Source organism: Saccostrea cucullata, unplaced genomic scaffold (genome assembly GCF_032062105.1).
Source record: "Saccostrea cucullata isolate Sc308-1 unplaced genomic scaffold, CSIRO_AGI_Scuc_v1 ctg313, whole genome shotgun sequence".
Classification (NCBI taxonomy): Eukaryota; Metazoa; Mollusca; class Bivalvia; order Ostreida; family Ostreidae; genus Saccostrea; species Saccostrea cuccullata.
Genome location: NW_026928297.1, coordinates 289,548 through 309,399, shown reverse-complemented (window position 1 = coordinate 309,399; position 19,852 = coordinate 289,548). Strand labels below are relative to the sequence as shown.

Below are 19,852 nucleotides of genomic sequence, written 5' to 3'. Positions count from 1 at the left end.
AATCGCGGGAAATGGAACACAAATCTGACTCACATCAAAGCTTCATTTTTATTTTATACCGATCCCGATGTAGCAAATTGCATTAATTGGCGTTGTCTTGATATCAAGTACTTCACAATGCAAGGTTAAAAAACAATATAGATTAAAATATTAGGCAGGCAATATCTCTCAACAAACCTTTATACCCATAAAAGGTTTTGAAAAGAATTTATTTTATTTCATTCATATCGGGAATGAGTTTCAAATAATTAAAAACAATATTGATATTCGCGTCTCTGAAACGCTTCATTCAGGAAGAGGAGAAAAAAATGGCTGAATTAACTCAGCTCATGGATCAAGAGATCCCTGATGGGCGACAGCACCTTCAAGATAGCTACAAAAATTTAGAAAAAGTAGCTCAGTATTGTCGAGAAAACTATGTTCAGGTAAAACGCTTGAAATTTGTAGTTTTCCTTCAGTATGCCTCAGACAGAAGAGGAAGCAAAGAACCAAATAGTGAAATACTGTAAATAGGATCAGGATATTCAGAAAGCAGTTGAATGTTTATTGCATTAATTGACAACTGAAATGAAAACCAAGTCATTTAATCTTCATCATTGCTGGATACACCCATACACCTTCAAGAGCCTCAGTTGATGTCCTAATCTCAGCGAGATGTCGTAGGGACTAAAATATTTGGTCGGACGTCCACTACGACATCTCAGTCCACTGCCACACAAAGTGATTAGGGATTTTTTGCTCAGATTTCGACCGCTTGTTTCAATCAATATGGGCTGAAATGAATTATCTGCTCGCTTCAACTTTTTCCTTTGAACATCCCTTTAAGTCTCTATCACAATAAAACTTTCCTTTCTTACCTTTAAAATGTTTAAATCCAACAAAATATAAAGTTGTTTATTTTTCCTATGTAATGTCCTATTCATTTAAACCTCCGATTTTGAAGAGTTCCAAAATAGTCTGCTTTGAATAATTCGTACTATATTCATTCCTATAGGAAATAGTTGTAGAACGAATAATTCTGAGCAGACTATTGTGGAACTCTTCAAAATCGGAGGTTTAAATGAATAGGACATTACATAGGAAAAATAAACAACTTTATATTTTGTTGGATTTAAACATTTTAAAGGTAAGAAAGGAAAGTTTTATTGTGATAGAGACTTAAGGGGATGTTCAAAGGAAAAAGTTGAAGCGAGCAGATAATTCATTTCAGCCCATATTGATTGAAACAAGCGGTCGAAATCTGAGCAAAAAATCCCTAATCACTTTGTGTGGCAGTGGACTGAGATGTCGTAGTGGACGTCCGACCAAATATTTTAGTCCCTACGACATCTCTCTGAGATTATTGATGTCCCTGCCCTCCTTATATATCTCAGACTCTTACATCCCAAGGCCATTTTCTAATGTGCTATGACGGTCTCGTTATGCCTGAGATTTTGGGCGGAACATATAGTGCATGAAATAAATTGTAAACAAGTAATTTTCTTATCATCAAAATACAGAAATCCAATGTCTATTTGTTTGGATATTAGCAGTTAGTTTTTGTTATGATCTTTCTCAGTTTGACTCATTTTGATCACTTAAAAAGAGAAATATTTCAAACACATTAATGTTTATTTTTTGTTTTGTTATTTGGTAATCAGAAATATGGTTTTCTAGTAATATATGTGTATGTAAAATTGATGGAAAATGAAATCTTACTGGCAAATGCCAAATCTTACTCTGACAAATCTTATAAGAAATCTAGGAGACAAGGAAATGGGTAAACAGGTCTGACTGATAATGATATTGATTTAAAAAGCAGGACTGGTGGTAACTATCATGTTACTAGAAATTGAAAACGAAAAGTGAAAACTGTAAGAGAATCTGAAGATTAAGCATACACATGAAAATATTGTTTCGAGGCAAGTTATAAAGAAGTTGCTAATGGTGATTAATACAAAAATTTTAAAAATTATGGTGTTTGAAATGAGGAACTTTCACTGTTTATCAATGAATTAGATGTAGAATAGCACTGTGTTCACATATTTAGGAGCTGTCACTTACTGTTAAGACTGTTTTATTGATCTCTTGTCAGGCTACAGACAAACGTTCTGCCCTGGAGGAGACAAAGAACTACACCACCCACTCTCTGGCCAGTGTGGCCTACCAGATCAACAGCCTGGCTACAAACTTCCTGAAGCTGCTGGACCTTCAACAGAATCAGCTGGCTGAAATGGAATCTGGAGTCAATTACCTTGCTCAGGTATATAGATGTAGTGAAAGTCAACTACCTAGCTCAGGTATATACATATAGTTATAGACAACTACCTAGTTGAGGTATATAGTTATTATAGTAAAGAAACTAGTGCAGGTATACGGTTATTTGTTGGTTCTTCATCAACTCTTAATACAGTAAGAAAAAAAGGACAATACTTTGTGTAATACAATGGTTTTCATATGATTGAAACCTGTTTTTGATGATCCTGACAGGATGACAGTAGGTAGTTTCTCATTACAAAATGTTAAGCTAAAGGATTTTATCTTTGTGAACATTAATGACACTTGTTTCCTTGTGCATTAGGATAGAAAGAGTTATTCTAAATAAGTTAAGAGTACTTAATAAAAAATAGTACTTAATAAAAAAATATAAATAAAAAAAGAGTACTTAATAAAGGTAATTCAGTGATCTTTTCTGATTTCTGACAGACTGTAAACATTCACAAGGAGAAAGTGGCCCGGAGGGAAATAGGCGTGTTGACGACAAACAGGAGCTCAACCCGACCTGCTGGGGTCAAGAACGGCATCATCTTCCCAGAACAGGCAGAGAAACCCACAAAGTACCAGCGTAAACCAATAGACTACTCCAGTCTTGATGACCTAGGTCATGGGGTCAGGGTAGGTGATCAACCCCTGGTATTAGTATGAAATATATATCAAACCTATATGTTCCTTTGTTTTATTGTCCAAAAAAGTGTTGATTTTGTGAAATAATTTTCTGATAGCTTCTTAACGTTTATGTTTTTTCCTCATCTCTCCTCTATCAGCATGACTGTTTCATAACACAGCATAAAGAAAATTGATTATAAGTGTTGTTTCCTTATTAAATGTCTTTTTTTGTTAAGTTTGTAACAAAATACCACAGTCATTAAGAAAATTTCTGTAGCTTCTAGTAACCAGCTTCCCTTATATCATTTGAACCATTGTTTTGCATGGAATTGCATGTTGTATTGGCATATCTCTTTCCAGGTACAAGAACAAGGTTTAATAAAGGTATTTTTAGTTTCTTGTGTATCCCTTGTTGTGTGATTTATATCCAGGTTACACTGTATTGAAATCCATGTTACACTATAGTCCAATCCACACTTTTTGCAAAGGTTGTGCCCCTTTGCGGGGTCAACCAAAAGGTCAAAAGGGAAAGAATTTACATTTCTCCTCTTTATGCTATCAGACATTTAAGCGGGCTCTGATGAATCCACTGTTTAAATTTTTTCTTTCAATGTATGGGTAGCCCCAGCTTCAGGAATCAATACTGGTATACAAGATGCACAGACTTTTTCCATTCAGGTGACAAAGTTACAAACCAGAAAACTATAAAGGCTATTGTAAGGATTCTATGGGTTTTCTCCCCAACGATGGCGACCAAGGGACATAACTTTTGAAAAGTGTGGATTTAACTATATTACACAGTATCATTCATTACAGTTAAACACAGCTATAGTGAAAAAATTCAATTAATTATTAATCACATTTTATCCTTTCTTTGGAAATATAAATAAGATTTTCTTTTTATGCAAAGCAATATTTTTCCTAATATAAGGAGAAGTACATGACCTTATGCAAATTTGTCTGTCTTTGAATATGCTGTATGACTGTGTTTCCCTGTTAGCACAAAGTACCCAGAATTTAATGCTGCTCAGCTGAAAATATTGGATTGGGCTTCCTTTGTGGACTTTTTGCATATGTTTTGCATGGAGTTAATTTTCCACTTAACTTAACAATTCTCATTTGGTTAGTTTAAATAACAAGTACAGCTGTACCGGTATTTCTCAGTATTTATGTATGTGTTTTCAATTAACATGTATTACATGCATATTGAATTTACATGTATATTAGTTAAACTAGATCTCTAGTTTTCATTACCATTTTCATTTAGTTAAATTGTAGAATGGGAGGGGTACTACCGTATAGCTGGTTTTCTTGGCGGGTGTAAAATTTGGCATTTAGCCTACTTAAAGGTATGCCAATAATTTTGGCGTAATTTATTTTAGCAGACGCAGGGTTTCAAGTCTTTGCAGATGGACACTAAGAAGAGTACTGACTATTTTAGCGATTAAATTTTAGCGGACTATCATCAAAATGCCAAAATTAGCCAAAATTAGCATCCCGCTAAAATAACCCGCTATACGGTATTTTATCTTATTTTTAAGAGTTGAAAAAAAGTATTTTCAGAAAATAGTAGAATTTAAAAATCTTAAGTTTACTTTAATGATTACAGAATTATGAAAATCATTTTTGTCTGCACACATTATTGTGTAATTATGTGATTACAAATAAAAAGTTTTTTACAGATAATGTGGTATACATATGAGCAGTAGAGCTTTAGTTTCATCAAATACCTCTGATTATTCAATGGTTATCTTTGAGATACATCTTTTTTAAATTTGATATAAAGATTTGTCAAGTGCATTACCAGATGTGAAATCTTTGAAGTTGTGCTGTATGACTAAATTTTATCAAGAATTCTGCCATATGTTTTGGGATGTATGATAAAAATTAATATTTATAGCTGCATCAGTTGAAAGACCCTTTTTTACAGTTTGAAATGTATGAAAAATGTCATATAAAAACTTTTTATTTACTTGTTAATGTATATTTAGCATGCACTCCAAAAGATGATCACTATTTAGAAAAATTCATGAAAATATGTTTCAGTTTCATTTTATATCTTTTACAACTATAAAGGTCTTTCAGTGTTTAAAAGAAGGGGGGGTATTTATTGGACATGTAACCTTTGAAATCTAACAATTGACAGTATACTTCCTGTTCACAGGGAAGTTCTAAACCAGCACGCAGTCCATCTGTCAGCAGTTCATCATCTGGTCAGGCCCCCACATCACATCCCCCCACCCCACCAATGAACCGTAGTGGTGGCACCCCCGGGAGGAGCTCTGGTAGCAGTCACTACAGGACCCCTGCCCCTCCCGTGGCCCCACCCTCAGTTCCATCACAGTATGCTTCCAGTAACTACACAGTGCAGACAACAGGACTACCAGGTATCAGAGAACGAGAGTATCTCCAGTAAGAATCATAAAAACTGAATACAGGGATTGGTATATTGGTTGTTCAAGTGTATTGTATAACTTGAGAGAGTAAGATTGATTTGTTTGCTACTGGTTCAAATTGAGAGAAGTCCACCTAGATCAGGCACATTGGGAAGGCATGTATGAACCTCCATTCATGGAATTTAGAATTTATTGACCTAGATCAATGAATTTTTAAAATGTAACATTATAAGATATTTGAGTAAAAAAACAACAACCTTTACACTTGCAGGTCAATCCAGAGCGTCCCAGGCCAGGGGAAGTAACTATGGCCAGATGATTATTCCCCCTAATGCACCAGCTCCTCCCCCACCGGTGGGAATGGCCACACCCATGTCACACCCAGGGGCCGGAATGCCACAGGGTCGAAGGTCACAGCTGAATTCACAATCTTCTGTTGGTAGGTTTTACCTTTATGCATGTATATTGTTTAAGCACTACTTCATCAATTGTTGGGGTGTATAAAGATTAAAGACTTTGTGTAAATGTGGAACTGTTGATGATTTAATGTAAACAGATTATGTAAACAAGATTTGTTTTAATGAAAATATATCTCATTCAAAATTCCTCAAATACTATTAAGAAATGTTATGACCGAAGACTACAATAAAGTGTGTTACATTTGTCAAGCAACCAAAATAATCATTTTTGTTTTTTGTTTTGTAATCAAAAGAACAAAAATTAGATTTATTATTTTGTTGATAATTTGGATTTTTAAAAACAATTTTGTTTCTTTTTGTTCATTATTTATTATTTAATTTTATTTTAAAATAAAGATTATTATTACATTTTTACCTGTGAAATACTGTAATTTATTCATTGAATAAAAATGATATCCTGTCACACTGTGAAAGGATATCAAAATGATATCCTGTCACAGTGTGATGAATATCAGAAGTGCGGGAAAACTCTCGAATTCCCTTCCCATAACGAAGATTATTGTAAAAAAATCTTCCTTGACCTAATGTAAGATAGATGAAAATAAATAAACCCCTTTGACAGCGAATAAAACTGTTAAAATTACCAAAAATTTGTTGCTAAATCCATGTTTACAGTGTTTTTCACTTCACATAGCTATGACGTCTCAACCGCTCAACTATGACGTCACGAGCCTATAGCTATGACTGTATTATAATAAAAAGACAGAGGCAAAGAAAAAAAATCAAAGAATTTTATTTTAAAAATGTAATAAACAGAAAATTCAATGCTTTGTAGTTGAATATGGAATTTATTTCACTCGTGAGACAGGATTTTTTTTTTTATATTTTCACTCGTGCTTTGCACTCGTGAAAATATAAAAAAAATCCTGTCCAACTCGTGAAATCAATTCCATATTTAACTACAAAACATTGAATATCATCTATTACTTTTTCAACTTTTAGATTGATGATGTATTAAATTATTTTCATTTCTTGAGACAGGAAGAAGCTTTGTTTGAATTCCATAGGGCACATATACTTTTATTAGGCTTTCAAGATATTAATCAAGATTTATTTATTTTTGCCAAATCTACCCTTCAATTTATACCTCTCAAAAAAAAAAAAAACACCAAAAATTGTTAAAAAAAAGAAGTTTGAATTAAGTACCAAATGAATGCTTTTGAAACCTTGTTAAGTGTGTAAGCAGGCCTTAATCAGATGAAGGAGCATGATGCAGGGCTTAGCATGAGTTGATGTTGTGGTCTTATTTCAGACAATTTACCTCCACCCCCCTCACCAGAGGTCACCCCCGGAGGCGGAGTCCCCAATGAAATCCTCGAAGGTTTGCATGCTTTTTGCCGCCCATTTTTCTCACAGCTTCTTGTATAATGGCACTGCTTTGGCTTGGTGTGTAACTTTGTGGTGGTTGTACTAGATCTGTCTTCTCTCACACGGGTCTCTGATGTGTATAGTGACACAGGTTCTTAACATATTTGTTTCAGAGTATCCTGTATTGCAGACTGCCTTTATACTCAGTAGGGAGAAATGGATGCCAACTAATGATTGGATTTTTTTGTTGTAGAGAGCACCATTGTATTATTCATGTAGATCTTACATTTTGAAGACAGAAGAAATAAGTAGCTTACATGTTCAATGTTAGAAAAATAATCAAATGATAGTTTAAAAAACCATAACATTAGTGAAATTAGAATGTGTACTTTTAAGTAAATAGATCATGTAGATTTTGCATTCAGAAGTCGTGTGGATTTTGCATTCATGCATTCAGAAGACATAAGAATTTTTAAAATGTTAGAAAAATAATCAAATGATATCAGCCATAACATTAGTGAGGATAGAATATGTAGTTTGAAATAATTAGATCTACTTATATGTATTTTTGCAATTTTGACTAAATCTAAGAATACTGAAATTAACTGTATACTGTCATAGCACACATCATTCTTTAATTGACTTATAACGACTACAAAATATTAATGTAATGGGCACTTCTTTGTATATACATGTGTAGTAGTGACTGTTCAAATGAGTATACATTCAAACCTTGTTATCTCAAACTTGAAGAGACCTAGATTTAACTTCAAAATATCTGAAGACTTGAGATCCCAGTGGTAAAAAATGCAAAAAAGTGGTTGTCAGCTGACTTTGACAAACCTATTGTATTTGAGATAACAAAGTTCAACCTTTTATTTACACAAGTATATTGCTACACTTTAACTTTGTGTAATAGTGTAATGTCTGTAGTATGAAATGTAGTTCATATACGTAAATGTAGTTTGTACCATTATTAATGAAATAATTTGAATACATATTCATTGTATGAGTGTATTTATAAAAGAATATACTATTTAGGGTTCTATCTGGAAAATGTTCTTAATATATAGGAAAGCAACATTAGCTAAGTCCTGTAGGATATCTGTCTGATTCATATTAAGGTGTTCTTTTCTACCATTTGTATTGTTCTACAGTGTCTATTATACTTCATATATTTTACATATATTTTACTATTGTATTTCTTTTTTATATATGTTACAAATTAAAAAGGGATGCATCTTTTAATTGCTGGTATATGTTAAAGTATACTTTTATTTTATAGTTTAGTTTATATTTCCTCCACATATACTACTTTCATTATTTTTTCTCAAAGTCATGGCCAAATATCTTCAATAATAGCATAACTTTTAAACACATTGCGTTCTGTTTAAAAAAATTCTTTTTAAGACTAAAATTTCCATTTAAATATTTGAGGGATTTTTAAATGTTACAAAATACATGCAATAAGATTGGGAAAAAGCAAAACTTCCTTTTTTCACCGTGTTGCTGCTTAAACCTAACGTGTTGGTGGGGAGCTAGACTGCACTTCATTCTAATAGGCACATGTTTCTACATTAATGACCAGTTTACAGATCATTTGTTTTTTTCTTGGATTTCTAATTTTGTTACTGACAAACATGATAGGTTTGAAATCATATTTTCTGTAATCAAGTAGCTTCCTGGTTTGGTTTTCACAAAACTTGGACCAAAGAAATATAAATGTTTAAAAGCTGTTGAATATGTTTTAGTAGCATGCATATTTGAAGAGATTTTTAACATCCCCCCTTCCCAAATGCTTCACATGAATTTCTGCTTTTCATCACCAGTTTCTCTGTTGTTTTCAGCAAAACTGATGACTTGCTCAAATATAAGATCTTTTAAAAATGTATTTTCAGCTTCACCACCCTTGCCCCCACCCCCACAGGACAATCAGCAGTACCCCCCTCCTCCACCCCCCGAGTTCATGGGAGAGCAAGTCGACATAGGGTATCGTCAGGAGGAGGACCCTTATGCTGCCACAGGTCCAAACTTTGCCCAGCCTGACTGGGTACCGGAGCACTACATAGAGAAAGGTAGGGGATAGAGACAAATATTGCATGCAGTGCAAAAATTAGGCAAAATTTTAAGTTTTAAACCTTATTTTTAAAATTCATATCCTAAATAGTGTTTAGCCACAATGTGTAATTATATTATTATATTATATAAGAGGTTAATTAAATAAACATTTCATTTAATCAATTGTTAAAAATTTTTTTCTTTTTTTAGTAATAGCTATTTATGACTACCAGGCAGAAAAAGAAGATGAACTGACATTTTGTGAGAATTCGTTGATTTACGTGACAAAAAAGAATGATGATGGGTGGTATGAAGGGGTCATGAATGGGGTCACGGGGTTATTTCCAGGTAATTACGTGGAACCTTGCATGTGATTGGACATCTTCAATCTAGACATGGCCATCAATTCAAATTTCTGTTCCAAATCATGCAATTTTGGTCAAATATAATAAATAAATTCTTGAATTTAATCAATAATATTTCCCTTTCAAAAGTGCTGAATATCAAATAGTTATCAAAAATCACCACCTTTTTTTACGGTTTGCCTGCATTGTAGTTGAATAAATGTATTTTGTAATTGGCATTTATTCTAATATTAATCTTGATTGTAATTATTGTTCTAAATCTTCTGTTGAAGATGACTTTATATGTATTATGTTTGCAATACTTGTGTAGGAGCCCAAACTTTGTTTCAGTTTGCTTAAGTTACCATGCAGGCTTCATAGAATATTTTCAGTTATTAATGTTACCAACAATGTACATTATGATGTTTTACAATAGATTGTATGAAGCAAGCAATATTGTATTTACTGATAAACCAATTTCTACTAAAAAATAATAAAAAATATATATATACATTGTACCTCTTTAAATTTTTTTTCTTGAAGCCACTTTTCACCTGTGACCTTTTGATATTTGCCCTTGTCTGTTGGTATATATACATGTATGTAAGACTCCAAAGTCTGATGGTGACTGTGAAGTCCAATGGTCTCGCCAAGCCCCGATGATTTGTTGTCAATACAGACGCCAAAGTCTGATGGTCACGCCAAAGTCCAGTGGCTCATCTCCTATGAAACGCACTGCGCAAAAGATGGTCTGACATGCCAAAGTGCGGAGAAACAATTAACGTTTATGACATCACAATAATTCGACGTCAATCACTGACGCCTCTATCCTGCATTCAAAAGCCATCATTCCTGAATTTGTCCTTGTATTCAATTTTATTGATTTTGCTTATTGCTTGCACCTTCCAGAGATATTTGGATTAGTCCTCGAACACCACTCGATTGATTAGGTTTAGTCCTTGCTTCGCATCAACCCGAGAGATTTAGGGTCAGTCCTCACACACTAGTCAAGTGATTAGGGTTAGTCTTGCATCCACCCAATATAATATCTAGGATATAGTTGTTACACACTTTTCGAATGATTAGGGTTAGTTTTGCTCCTATCTGAGAGATAAGGGTTTGTTTTTGCATAATGATAAGACCTTGGTCTACCGTGGCAGTGAGGTTTGGCGCTGTAGTACATATACTATGACGTCATAAATGTTAATTGTTTTCTGCACCATCAGACTTTGGCATAGCAGACCATCGGGGATTGGCCAGACCATCGGACTTGAGTTCCATTAGCACTTTGGAGTCCCACATATATATGCATTGTTCGTCATCAATGGTGAACTTTTTTTCTTCTCAAAAAACCACTGAACTAATTTTAATCAATTTTTTCAGGTAGGGTCTGTGAAACTTGTATTGTGTATTTCATTGTCTTTAAAATATACACGAGAAATATCGAAAAATTTTCATCTTAAGAACCACTAGGCCAGAAAAGCTTAAACTAATGAAGTGGAAGCATCCTAGGCAGTTTAGATTCAAAATTTTTCAAATCAAGTCCCCCAGGGGTAGGGTGTGGCCACATAAGGAGATCAATGTTTTATATTGAAATATGTAAGAAAAATCTTAAAATCCTCTGGGTCAGAAATGCTGAAACTTGTAAAGGAGCATCCTGGGGTGGTGTAGATTCGAAATTGTTCAAATCATGGGCCCAAGGGATAAAATAGGGCCATTAAAGGTATTACAAGGGGGAGAAATCTGGCAATGAACAGCAGGGTGAAAGTACTGTAAATCACTTTTTATTAGCGAGAACTTTATTTTCGCGTAATTACGCGAGACAGTGTGCTCGCAAAAATTTGATTCTCGTGTATAATAGTATTCCTAAAGATTATATAGAGCAATAACCACAATTTCTGAAAATTTTGTCTCGCTAAACAAGAGTCAATGACTATCTAGCGAAAAATAAGGTGTCGCGAAAATTAAGTGATCTACAGTTGCTCAGGTGAGCATTGTGACCCATGTGCCTCTTGTTTGTGGTAGGTTGGGCCTTGGTTTATCTAATGAAATTTCATAAAATTTATTAAAATCTCCATGTATATTTTGCCATCTATCTTGCCACTAACATCTGAATCTGTCACATTGCTTCACCTTACAAGGTATTCACTCCAAAGACACAAACACAGGCCCTTTCCTTGCAGATCCTCTACCTGTCACTTCCATATCACGCAGAACTTCAAATATGTACGGTATTTACATTTGTACCTTTATCTCAAATGGAGAGAACCAATATAGGCCCTAGGCCTGCTGTTCAATCCATGTTCATTGTATACTTCTTTGTATATTATGAATAAAATTCTTCTTAAACTTCCATATCATAGTCATGGCACTTAATGTTACAGGAGAGGAGAAAAATGCAATGGACATGACTTAAAAAATTGGAATCAAACCTGGGTTGCTTGAATCACTGGTCCAGTGCTCTAGTATCCTGCTTTGGCCTGGTCAGTCATATTTCTCCCGTAGGTATCCTGGTCAAGGCACCAAATCTTAACAGACAAGGAAAAATATGTGATTGGTCACAGTGAGGGTTTTTTTTTTTACTTTGGCCTCCTGAAAACAAACTAGGTGTACTTCGATGAGCAAGGGTGCATTTTCCAGCTGATTCATTGCCCCTCGTTCAGGGGTTCTGGTGTTAGGTTATGGATGTGGCTATATTGACATGCATTAATTGTTTGAAAATCATGTTCTTTACTCCTGCTTATAATCAGAAAGTATATGATTAGCTTGAGTGTCTCTATCTTAATTTTGAAATTTGATTTTGCTACTGAGCTAGCCAAGAAATGAAATCTTTTAAGTTTAAACTCAAAATGGAGGGGGAGGGAACATGTTTTCGTGATAATGACAATTAACCAATACAAGCGGGAGACTCATTTTATATTAAGTAATTATTTAATTTATAAACAAAACAACATGCAAAAACGATATACAAGTACTAAGATGCACATAGTGCATACTTTGGCAATCTTATTGTTTCAGGATTTTTGCAATAAAATTGATATAATCTTGACTATACAACAGTAAAAAAATTAGTAAAATAAAAAGTAATCTCTGTAAATAAAAATATGTCATATATTCAGTAAAGACAACCAGTAAAGTGCATGGAAAATAAAATCTATAAATAACATGGCATTCCAGGCTTTGGAAAAAACTTAAATTTTTCCAAAATAAAAAATGAAAAGAAATTATTGAAGTGAATCAAATTCAGATTCCAGGTTCTGGAGTATGCTTCATGATCTTAATCTTCATCACTGTTGTAACCAAAATAGATATGGTGGTTCATTTCAAAAAAGGCAAAAAAAAACTTTGCCAGTGAAGAAAAACATCTACGGTGCATGCAGCAGATGTCTATAATTATATAATAGTGTCTTTGTACATGCAGCCAAACACATAGGTGGTTGTAGCACGGAGTCCGTCAAGTTTGATGTACGCTCGCCATCCCTCCGGGGGGAAAATGATTTCTTTTGCAAGGCATGCAGCAAATGTATCTGACTCATGTACAGTCAAAGAATGATTGCAAAGTCACAAAGATGACAATTGTGGGGGGAGATTACAAGTTCCAGAACAGTGGTACTAGGATGCTTGTGGCGGCCATTCTCTGAAATTTGCAGACAATTTGTGCCCATGCACACATATCCTACAATATAAAAAGAATAAGTATGCAGAATTCATGTATAAATAATTTACCAAATTGTGCATACCACATAAGTGGAAATTTTAGCGAGACGCAAACTTAAAAATTGGTATTTTATTTTTAGCGATAAGTAATTTTAGCGATTTTGAAATTCTCGCTTAAGAAGCTATTACAAATTGAATGCAATTAATTTTTAAGCGATATTCAATTTTAGCGATCTCAGCACCCTCGCTAATAATGCCAAAATTAAATTCTCGCTAAAATTTCCACTTATACGGTATACAGAAATGAACACACGAAAAATGACAGCCAAGTTTTGTCTCTGTGAGATTTACATGGAGAAATTTTTTTTAAAAAGATCTTAATTTTATTTTAGTTTTATTGATGTGTAAATATTGTCACGTAGGTATATTTCAAGAATCGCACTAGGTTCAACTTACCATTACCATCCACCTTAGTAGACATAAAAGGAGGAGTTCAGATCTTGTTTCTGGGAGACTGTTGGACGTCTCTGCTCTGGGAGGTTACGGCGCACGGGTCTGTGCTTAAAATTAACTCTAGCCAACCACTCAATCTGAAGAAAAAAATCACAATAAATCCAAGCCCATAATAGAATTTTTTCGGGGAGGGGTGGGGGTCAAAACATTTCACATTTAACAAACTAGAAGACAATAAATTAAAAGCCTAAACTGCCCAAATCTGCCCAAATCGCAATTTCTATTTTCGAGTGAGTGGGGCGGGGTGGGTGTATAAGGTGATTTTTTCCTTTTACATTGTATTTCATAACTTTCCATTGTTTGACTTTTCTCAAACAAGATTTGGGGGGTAAACAACCTAGCTTTAAATGAAGTGTATTATACACTGTATAATAAAATTACAGCAAAATATAATTCTTATTTTTCAATTTCACCTCCCACAATTTTACAGGCGGGCCTTTGTTGTTAATTGAATAATTGTGACACACTGCGTTTTAAGCTCCATGCATTTTGGGCACTTTCTTATACCTGATATACGTTTACAAAATTAATTCGTTTGGCTAATTGCGCGCATATTTCATAGGATGAATTGAACACTTACATGATGCGTAGGTTGAGGTATGGTGGGTAGCTCCCTACGCTCCTCAGACTTGTTGATGGCATGGGTCAAGTCACACTGCGAGAAAAAAAATGTTCTTATCAAAAATGTCATATATACAGCCAGAAAAAAGTCTTGGACAATCACATTAACACATAGAGAACTGCATTCGATGTGTATACGTATATGACATGATATCCATTCTCAGACTCTTACCCAGTCTCGAATGTGATCTTTCCATTCGTGAACAGCAGAAGCAAAGACTTGCTTGCACTGGAGAAAAAAAAATTATAATTACAGACACAGATTTAGGAGAGAGAGAGAGAGAGAAAGAGAGAGAGAGAGAGAGAGAGAGAGAGAGACAGACAGAAAAAAGAGAAACTTACAGCTGATTTGGCCGCCAGAGCGAGCATCACCTCGTACCACTGACGACTGTCATCTGAAGAAGCGTCCACACGCCGCTGAAATGTAAAAGAAATAGATTAAATTAAGGATGTCATGTATGTTTGTAACTTTTTAAAGCCTGTTCAAAAGTCAATACTTTTTAGTCTTTAACACAACACAGTCAGATTGTAACACAACATTGTATTATTAACTATACAATACTGTCATGTATATATCAAAGTACACTGTATTAGATTTGTTCATGAAAAGAAACAGAAAATGAAAACCAAATTCAAAGTTTATTCGTAAGTTAAATCAAGCCTTAAGTATATTCATAACAAAGGACCTTCAGTAAATATCTAAAAATTATATGTAAGAATTTTTTTCAAAATTCGATAACATCACGATGGAAACATTTAGGCCTATTAGGATGATTGCTTTGAACATCCCACGGTCGGTCTCGCTTTTCTGTAACCTACCACCAAGATTTAAATGATTTCCGAAAATAAACTTTGAAAACATGTTGCTCATTGTAAAAGAACAAAAATTAATAAAATATTTAATCTATTTATAAAATAAATTCTGGGAAAAAAGTTTCAAAAGAAAAAAAAATTCTATGGTCAAAGGGGAATAACTCAAATTACGGTTGCTCAAAAATATGAAAAAAAGTTTCAAAACAAAAAATATATGGTCAAAGGGAAATAACTCAAATTATGATTGCTGCCGAGTGTGCTCCCTTTAATCATTGACCTAAGGCTTTTGGTCTAAAAACATGTCTTTGAGACATCTTTACGTCTACCACAATAACTCCATCCATTCCAGTGATGAGGTAAGTTTGCATTAGATGTGACCTAAAATCAGTTCTGTAATCACGATCGAATGTTTGACAGTGAAGAGGAGCTTTTCATTCTTCTCTATTTTTGCGATATCCCACATTTCCTCTGTTTATTGACATTTTTGTTTTGCACTCTCCCAATAGATAGTTTTCGATAGGCCTGAATTTAGCGAAAGTTACCTCCCGTTGGCCGCCATATTGGAGGTCGACTCAGTGATTTTCCCTCTTTGTCTTACCAAGTTTAAGAAAATATAGCCAGGCGCGTAGCCAGCATTGAAATGAAGTGTACGCAGAAAATGGTCGGGGGTCTGGGGGCCGCCCTGAGGCCCCCAGTGGGTCCAGGGCGAAGCCCTAATAGGGGACAAAAAGCTCCTGGATTTTACGAAATTATTCAGTCATTTTCCTTTAAAAGAAATCACGCTACATCTCTTTTCTCAAGCAAACACTTAGCTAAGTTATACTTCCATGGATACTTCAGGAAGAGAAGGATAATTTGATCAAATTAATTAACGAATATATTGGTATTGGAAAAAAAGTTTCCAAGTGTGACAAGATAAAACAGAGAAGTAATTTAATAAGTTATCATTGGAGTTAAAGTATTTCAAAATATAAACGGGGATGTGGGTCTTTTGATAACCTTTATATTCTGATAGCTTAAACAATGTGAGAGTACTTTAAAATTCTATAAATTGGTAACATCAGTAAAAGAAGATATTCATAACTGATCTATATTTTTATTTACTTTGTTCAGTAATTTGAATTTTGCCATTTTTTTTTTGTTTATCGATATTTATTCATTACTTCAACGGAATTTCTTGTATAGTTGTCCAAAACCCTTGTAACTTTTTCTTTAGATCAATGTCACTTAGATCGCTTTCTTTCATCAAATATATACGTGTATTTGTCCGGATAATCAGGATTACGCGGATTAACAGTTGAAAATTTTGGTTCAACAATATTTTCTTACTGAAAGAATTTTGGAATTCATTTTATAAAAGACTGGATTTTAACAATAATATTCTGAACAAAATTTGAATAGAAACAATAAGACGTAAAATAATTTGAAAGACAGATAGTGCCTCTTTTTCTCCGAATAAATCTCTCTTTCTTTTTTATTCTTTTTTCTTTCTTTCTTTTCTTTTTTTTTCTTTCTTTTTTTTTTGAAAATGATGTGTACGCACTTGCGTACTTGCGTATAGGCAGCTACGCGCCTGATAGCAGAAATATTTGGTGGAAAATCTTTATCAAATATTTTTTTTTAAATAAAGGAGGCTTCCAAAAATTTATATACTTCAGAAAAATAATGATTTCTAATTCAAAATAGCAAATATAAAAATTTTAAATTGGTTGAACAATGAAGGAATATGATCATTTGGACCTCCAGTATGGCGGCCAACGGGAAGTAACTCTTGGTCAATCGAAAACTATCTATAGGCCCCAATACATTAGGTCTATTTTATTTTCTTATTTTGCAGTCACTCATTTGGTCTCTGTTTTTTATGAACAAATATTTTTTGAGCTTTTTTAATATATGACTGTTTTTTTAAGTTTTACTAAAAGTAAAAGATTTAGACTAGGCTCAATATAAAGCTACCAAAAAATGATGGGAGTCCCGATAGTGGCGATATTGTACGATAGACCTAAAGTACATAATAGTATACTAAATGTGTATGTAATAAGGAGGCGATTTATTTATTCCTCCTTCGGTATCTTTTTAACCGCCTTTTCTAACCCTAACACCGTGACTAAAACCTCATCCATCTTATTTTTACACAAAGGCGTGCATCGAAAGGGGGGGGGTCATATCTATGAGAGATAGATTTCTTACTATTGATTGTATGTTTTTTCTTTATTCATTTTCTGCATTAAAAATAAAATAAAAATTTATAAAGATGAAAGAAACATCCTAATAAATCGGCCATTATCATAAGGTTGATGTCTTGGCTAATGGAGTGATTGGACATTTGAATACTAAAGTTAAACAAGCTGATTTATGACCAATAAAATTTTATTTCCAGAAGAATTACCCTCTTAGACACATTCTGGCTCTTTCTCTCTGAAGATCTTTGTCTTTTCATTGTGAAATTTGTGATTTTCGTCGCTCTGAGAAAAACACGTCTAATCGCTACTGATCGAAGTGAGTAACTAACAACAGTAACCAAAACGCAACGTTCCTTAGCAGTAACCAAGTATGACGTCATCGCGGACGCCGATGGCAACGCCTCACTCGGCAAACCTCGGCTGATTCCGTCGCTTTTTTAGATCATTAGATGAGGTAAGTGCCGAGTGGGCAACGCCTAAAGTAGCCTGCACCTAAAGCTAAAAAAAAATCGGTGAATTCAAGATTTAGGGGGCACGTCCTTCAATATTCATAATATATAATATGATTAATTTCTAATGTTATTTATTTTATTTATTTATTTATTATTAATTTCTTTTTTTTTTTTTTTTTTTGGTAAATCGAACACACTCCGTAAAATGTTAATATATGAGCTATACTAAAATCAATCACAGAACTTGCGTTCAGTCACCTTTAAAACAAATGGTCTGTTGTTAGACCTTGAGCTCAACTCCCTAGCATCCTCGAGATATTCCGCGGTATTGAAAGTGTAACAGACAGTCGGTAACACAGTCAGAAGGACAGACAGACAGACCCAATTTAGTCATGTTAAGGTAATCTGATCTTCAGTCAGGAAGAATGACTCTTAAATTTATAATTCAATTCAAAAAGTCTCGAAATGAAGCTTGAAATTCAATCTTTTCATGCAACAATGTTCATTTTATTCCTTTCAATGTGCATCAAGGTTCTTTGAAGTTCTCAGAGAGGTCTTATAAAAAGTCGAAATTTTTATCCCATAAAAGTATTTTAAGATAACATATTTAAAGAATTTGGGTTAATTTAATCCAACCATAGAGATAACAATGATTATTAACTGATTAACAAGATATGAAATTAGAAGAGACTTGTGGTGTTTTGCAATGATAGGAAAACACTATCATGCATTGTAAAATGGTCGAAGTACATAGATGAAACTAAAGTGCCTTATAATTTTTGTATATAAAAAGTAAGCAATATCTCTAAAATCCCGAACCTTTAATTTTCATTTCTTAAGGTCAGACGACACGTTCCTCAAAAATATATAATTTTTCCTAAGAATTTGTCATTGAAGTATAGGTACTTAAACAAGTTTCCTCACAAAAAATTAGGGTACCTTACCAGGCATTTGGCCAAGATACCATAGGGTCATATTTCTTATATAGCCCCTATGGGTAATCTTCTAAATTGCCCATGCCAAGAAAACCTTAGCATTCTCTCCGTATAGCAAACTCAATAAAAGCCGAATTAACATTAATCCGTGATTCTTCCCCTGGGAGACGTGCGGAAGCAATTAATGTCTGCAGTTTTGAGGGAGGGATCTTAAAATTTACTGGGTTAGAATTATAGGTAGAATATTAGTTATTTAGAAGCCTTTGCAACCCCCCCCCCCCATTGTCTTTTTTTTGGTGTGTTGGGGGGATGAAATTAATTATAGTAAAGTAATTCTTCAATAAAATAAGGTGCCTTTCAATTTTCTTTTACGTAATTCAATTTCAAAATATTTTTTCTCAGTACAAATAAATTGTCATCGGGTAGTTGTGGAAGTATACTGCGTCGAAATATAAATAAAAGAGTACCAAATTTCCGGAAGTTTACATCATTTCCTGGTTGAACAAAAGATGGAGACGAGTACTGAATGGGTAGACGTTACCCGATTGGCTATGTGTATATTTTCATTTTAAAGTGAATTTTTTCTTTTGATTGTTTATTTTTCTTATTTTCTTCAGTCCAATATTTTCTTAAAAATAAACGTATTTTGTAAATAAAGATATTTGACAGTAACATTTTAGGGTATTTGTACTACTTCCTGGAGTAGAAATTTATTTTTTCTTTAACTAAGAAAGCTTCAAACCTAGGATCCACCCCCAGAAGTCTGCTGCCGTAAATTGTCTTGCTGGCAATCGGAGTTCCTCGGATGACTCGTACCTCGCACATAACCTCGGACGTCAAAGGTGATCTTCCATCTTGCTGATTCAGTCATGTGATCTTATTTGAATTTCATTCAAATATTATACTTTTGAAAGCCGAGTTACTTTGATGCATTCCCAACACGGTGTTCTTGCTTTCAAAGAATACTAACATTTGGTTGTAATTAACACGAGGAATTACACTAATAAAGAAACCTTTGCTAAGACCTTTAGGCAGAGCGAAATATGAAATGAGTGACAAGGCAGTTTCCGGCGGAGAAATGTAGCGATCTGTTGCGTATTCCTCCACCTATCACATCCGAGGTTTGAATGGAGCGGAGCGGAGTCAGCCGAGGATTGCCGATTGTCTTGCTGGCGTTTAGGGATTTGCATCAATTACACTTTTATTGACTCCATCGCTGTCGAAATCG

At 34.0% G+C, this 19,852-nt stretch overlaps 2 protein-coding genes across 5 annotated transcripts; one reads left to right on the top strand and one right to left on the bottom strand.

Moving 5' to 3' along the window:
* Positions 1–271: 271 nt before the first annotated feature.
* On the top strand, positions 272–9,937 carry LOC134277136 (abl interactor 2-like). Of its 3 annotated transcripts, XM_062759420.1 has the most exons (9): positions 272–425; positions 2,075–2,242; positions 2,686–2,874; positions 3,226–3,249; positions 5,030–5,252; positions 5,533–5,700; positions 6,993–7,061; positions 8,947–9,123; positions 9,317–9,937. In XM_062759420.1, the coding sequence occupies exons 1-9, from the start codon at positions 309–311 to the stop codon at positions 9,478–9,480; spliced, it is 1,299 nt and encodes a 432-aa protein (XP_062615404.1). In that variant the 5' UTR covers positions 272–308; the 3' UTR covers positions 9,481–9,937. The 3 variants fall into 3 exon arrangements, with proteins under 3 accessions (XP_062615404.1, XP_062615405.1, XP_062615406.1); XM_062759421.1 differs by lacking the exon at positions 3,226–3,249 and having other exon boundaries at positions 9,317–9,936; XM_062759422.1 differs by lacking the exon at positions 6,993–7,061 and having other exon boundaries at positions 9,317–9,936.
* A 2,657-nt stretch (positions 9,938–12,594) lies between these two features.
* Positions 12,595–17,576, bottom strand: LOC134277122 (uncharacterized). Of its 2 annotated transcripts, XM_062759407.1 has the most exons (6): positions 17,444–17,576; positions 14,584–14,658; positions 14,414–14,470; positions 14,201–14,275; positions 13,564–13,697; positions 12,595–13,126 (listed from the first exon to the last, which is right to left on the bottom strand). In XM_062759407.1, the coding sequence occupies exons 1-5, from the start codon at positions 17,492–17,494 to the stop codon at positions 13,578–13,580; spliced, it is 378 nt and encodes a 125-aa protein (XP_062615391.1). In that variant the 5' UTR covers positions 17,495–17,576; the 3' UTR covers positions 12,595–13,126; positions 13,564–13,577. The 2 variants fall into 2 exon arrangements, with proteins under 2 accessions (XP_062615391.1, XP_062615392.1); XM_062759408.1 differs by lacking the exon at positions 14,414–14,470 and having other exon boundaries at positions 17,444–17,569.
* Between the last annotated feature and the right edge of the window lie 2,276 nt (positions 17,577–19,852).

Excerpts from the sequence above, each read along its gene's own strand:
- LOC134277136 (XM_062759420.1), top strand. The coding sequence starts at position 309 with ATGGCTGAATTAACTCAGCTCATGGATCAAGAGATCCCTGATGGGCGA. Across the intron at positions 2,875-3,225 it reads ACCTAGGTCATGGGGTCAGG|GTACAAGAACAAGGTTTAAT; the intron begins GTAGGTGATCAA and ends ATCTCTTTCCAG. Across the intron at positions 3,250-5,029 it reads AAGAACAAGGTTTAATAAAG|GGAAGTTCTAAACCAGCACG; the intron begins GTATTTTTAGTT and ends TCCTGTTCACAG.
- LOC134277122 (XM_062759407.1), bottom strand. The coding sequence starts at position 17,494 with ATGAAAAGACAAAGATCTTCAGAGAGAAAGAGCCAGAATGTGTCTAAG. Across the intron at positions 14,276-14,413 it reads AAGATCACATTCGAGACTGG|TGTGACTTGACCCATGCCAT; the intron begins GTAAGAGTCTGA and ends TTTTTCTCGCAG. Across the intron at positions 13,698-14,200 it reads TACCTCAACCTACGCATCAT|ATTGAGTGGTTGGCTAGAGT; the intron begins GTAAGTGTTCAA and ends TTTTTTCTTCAG.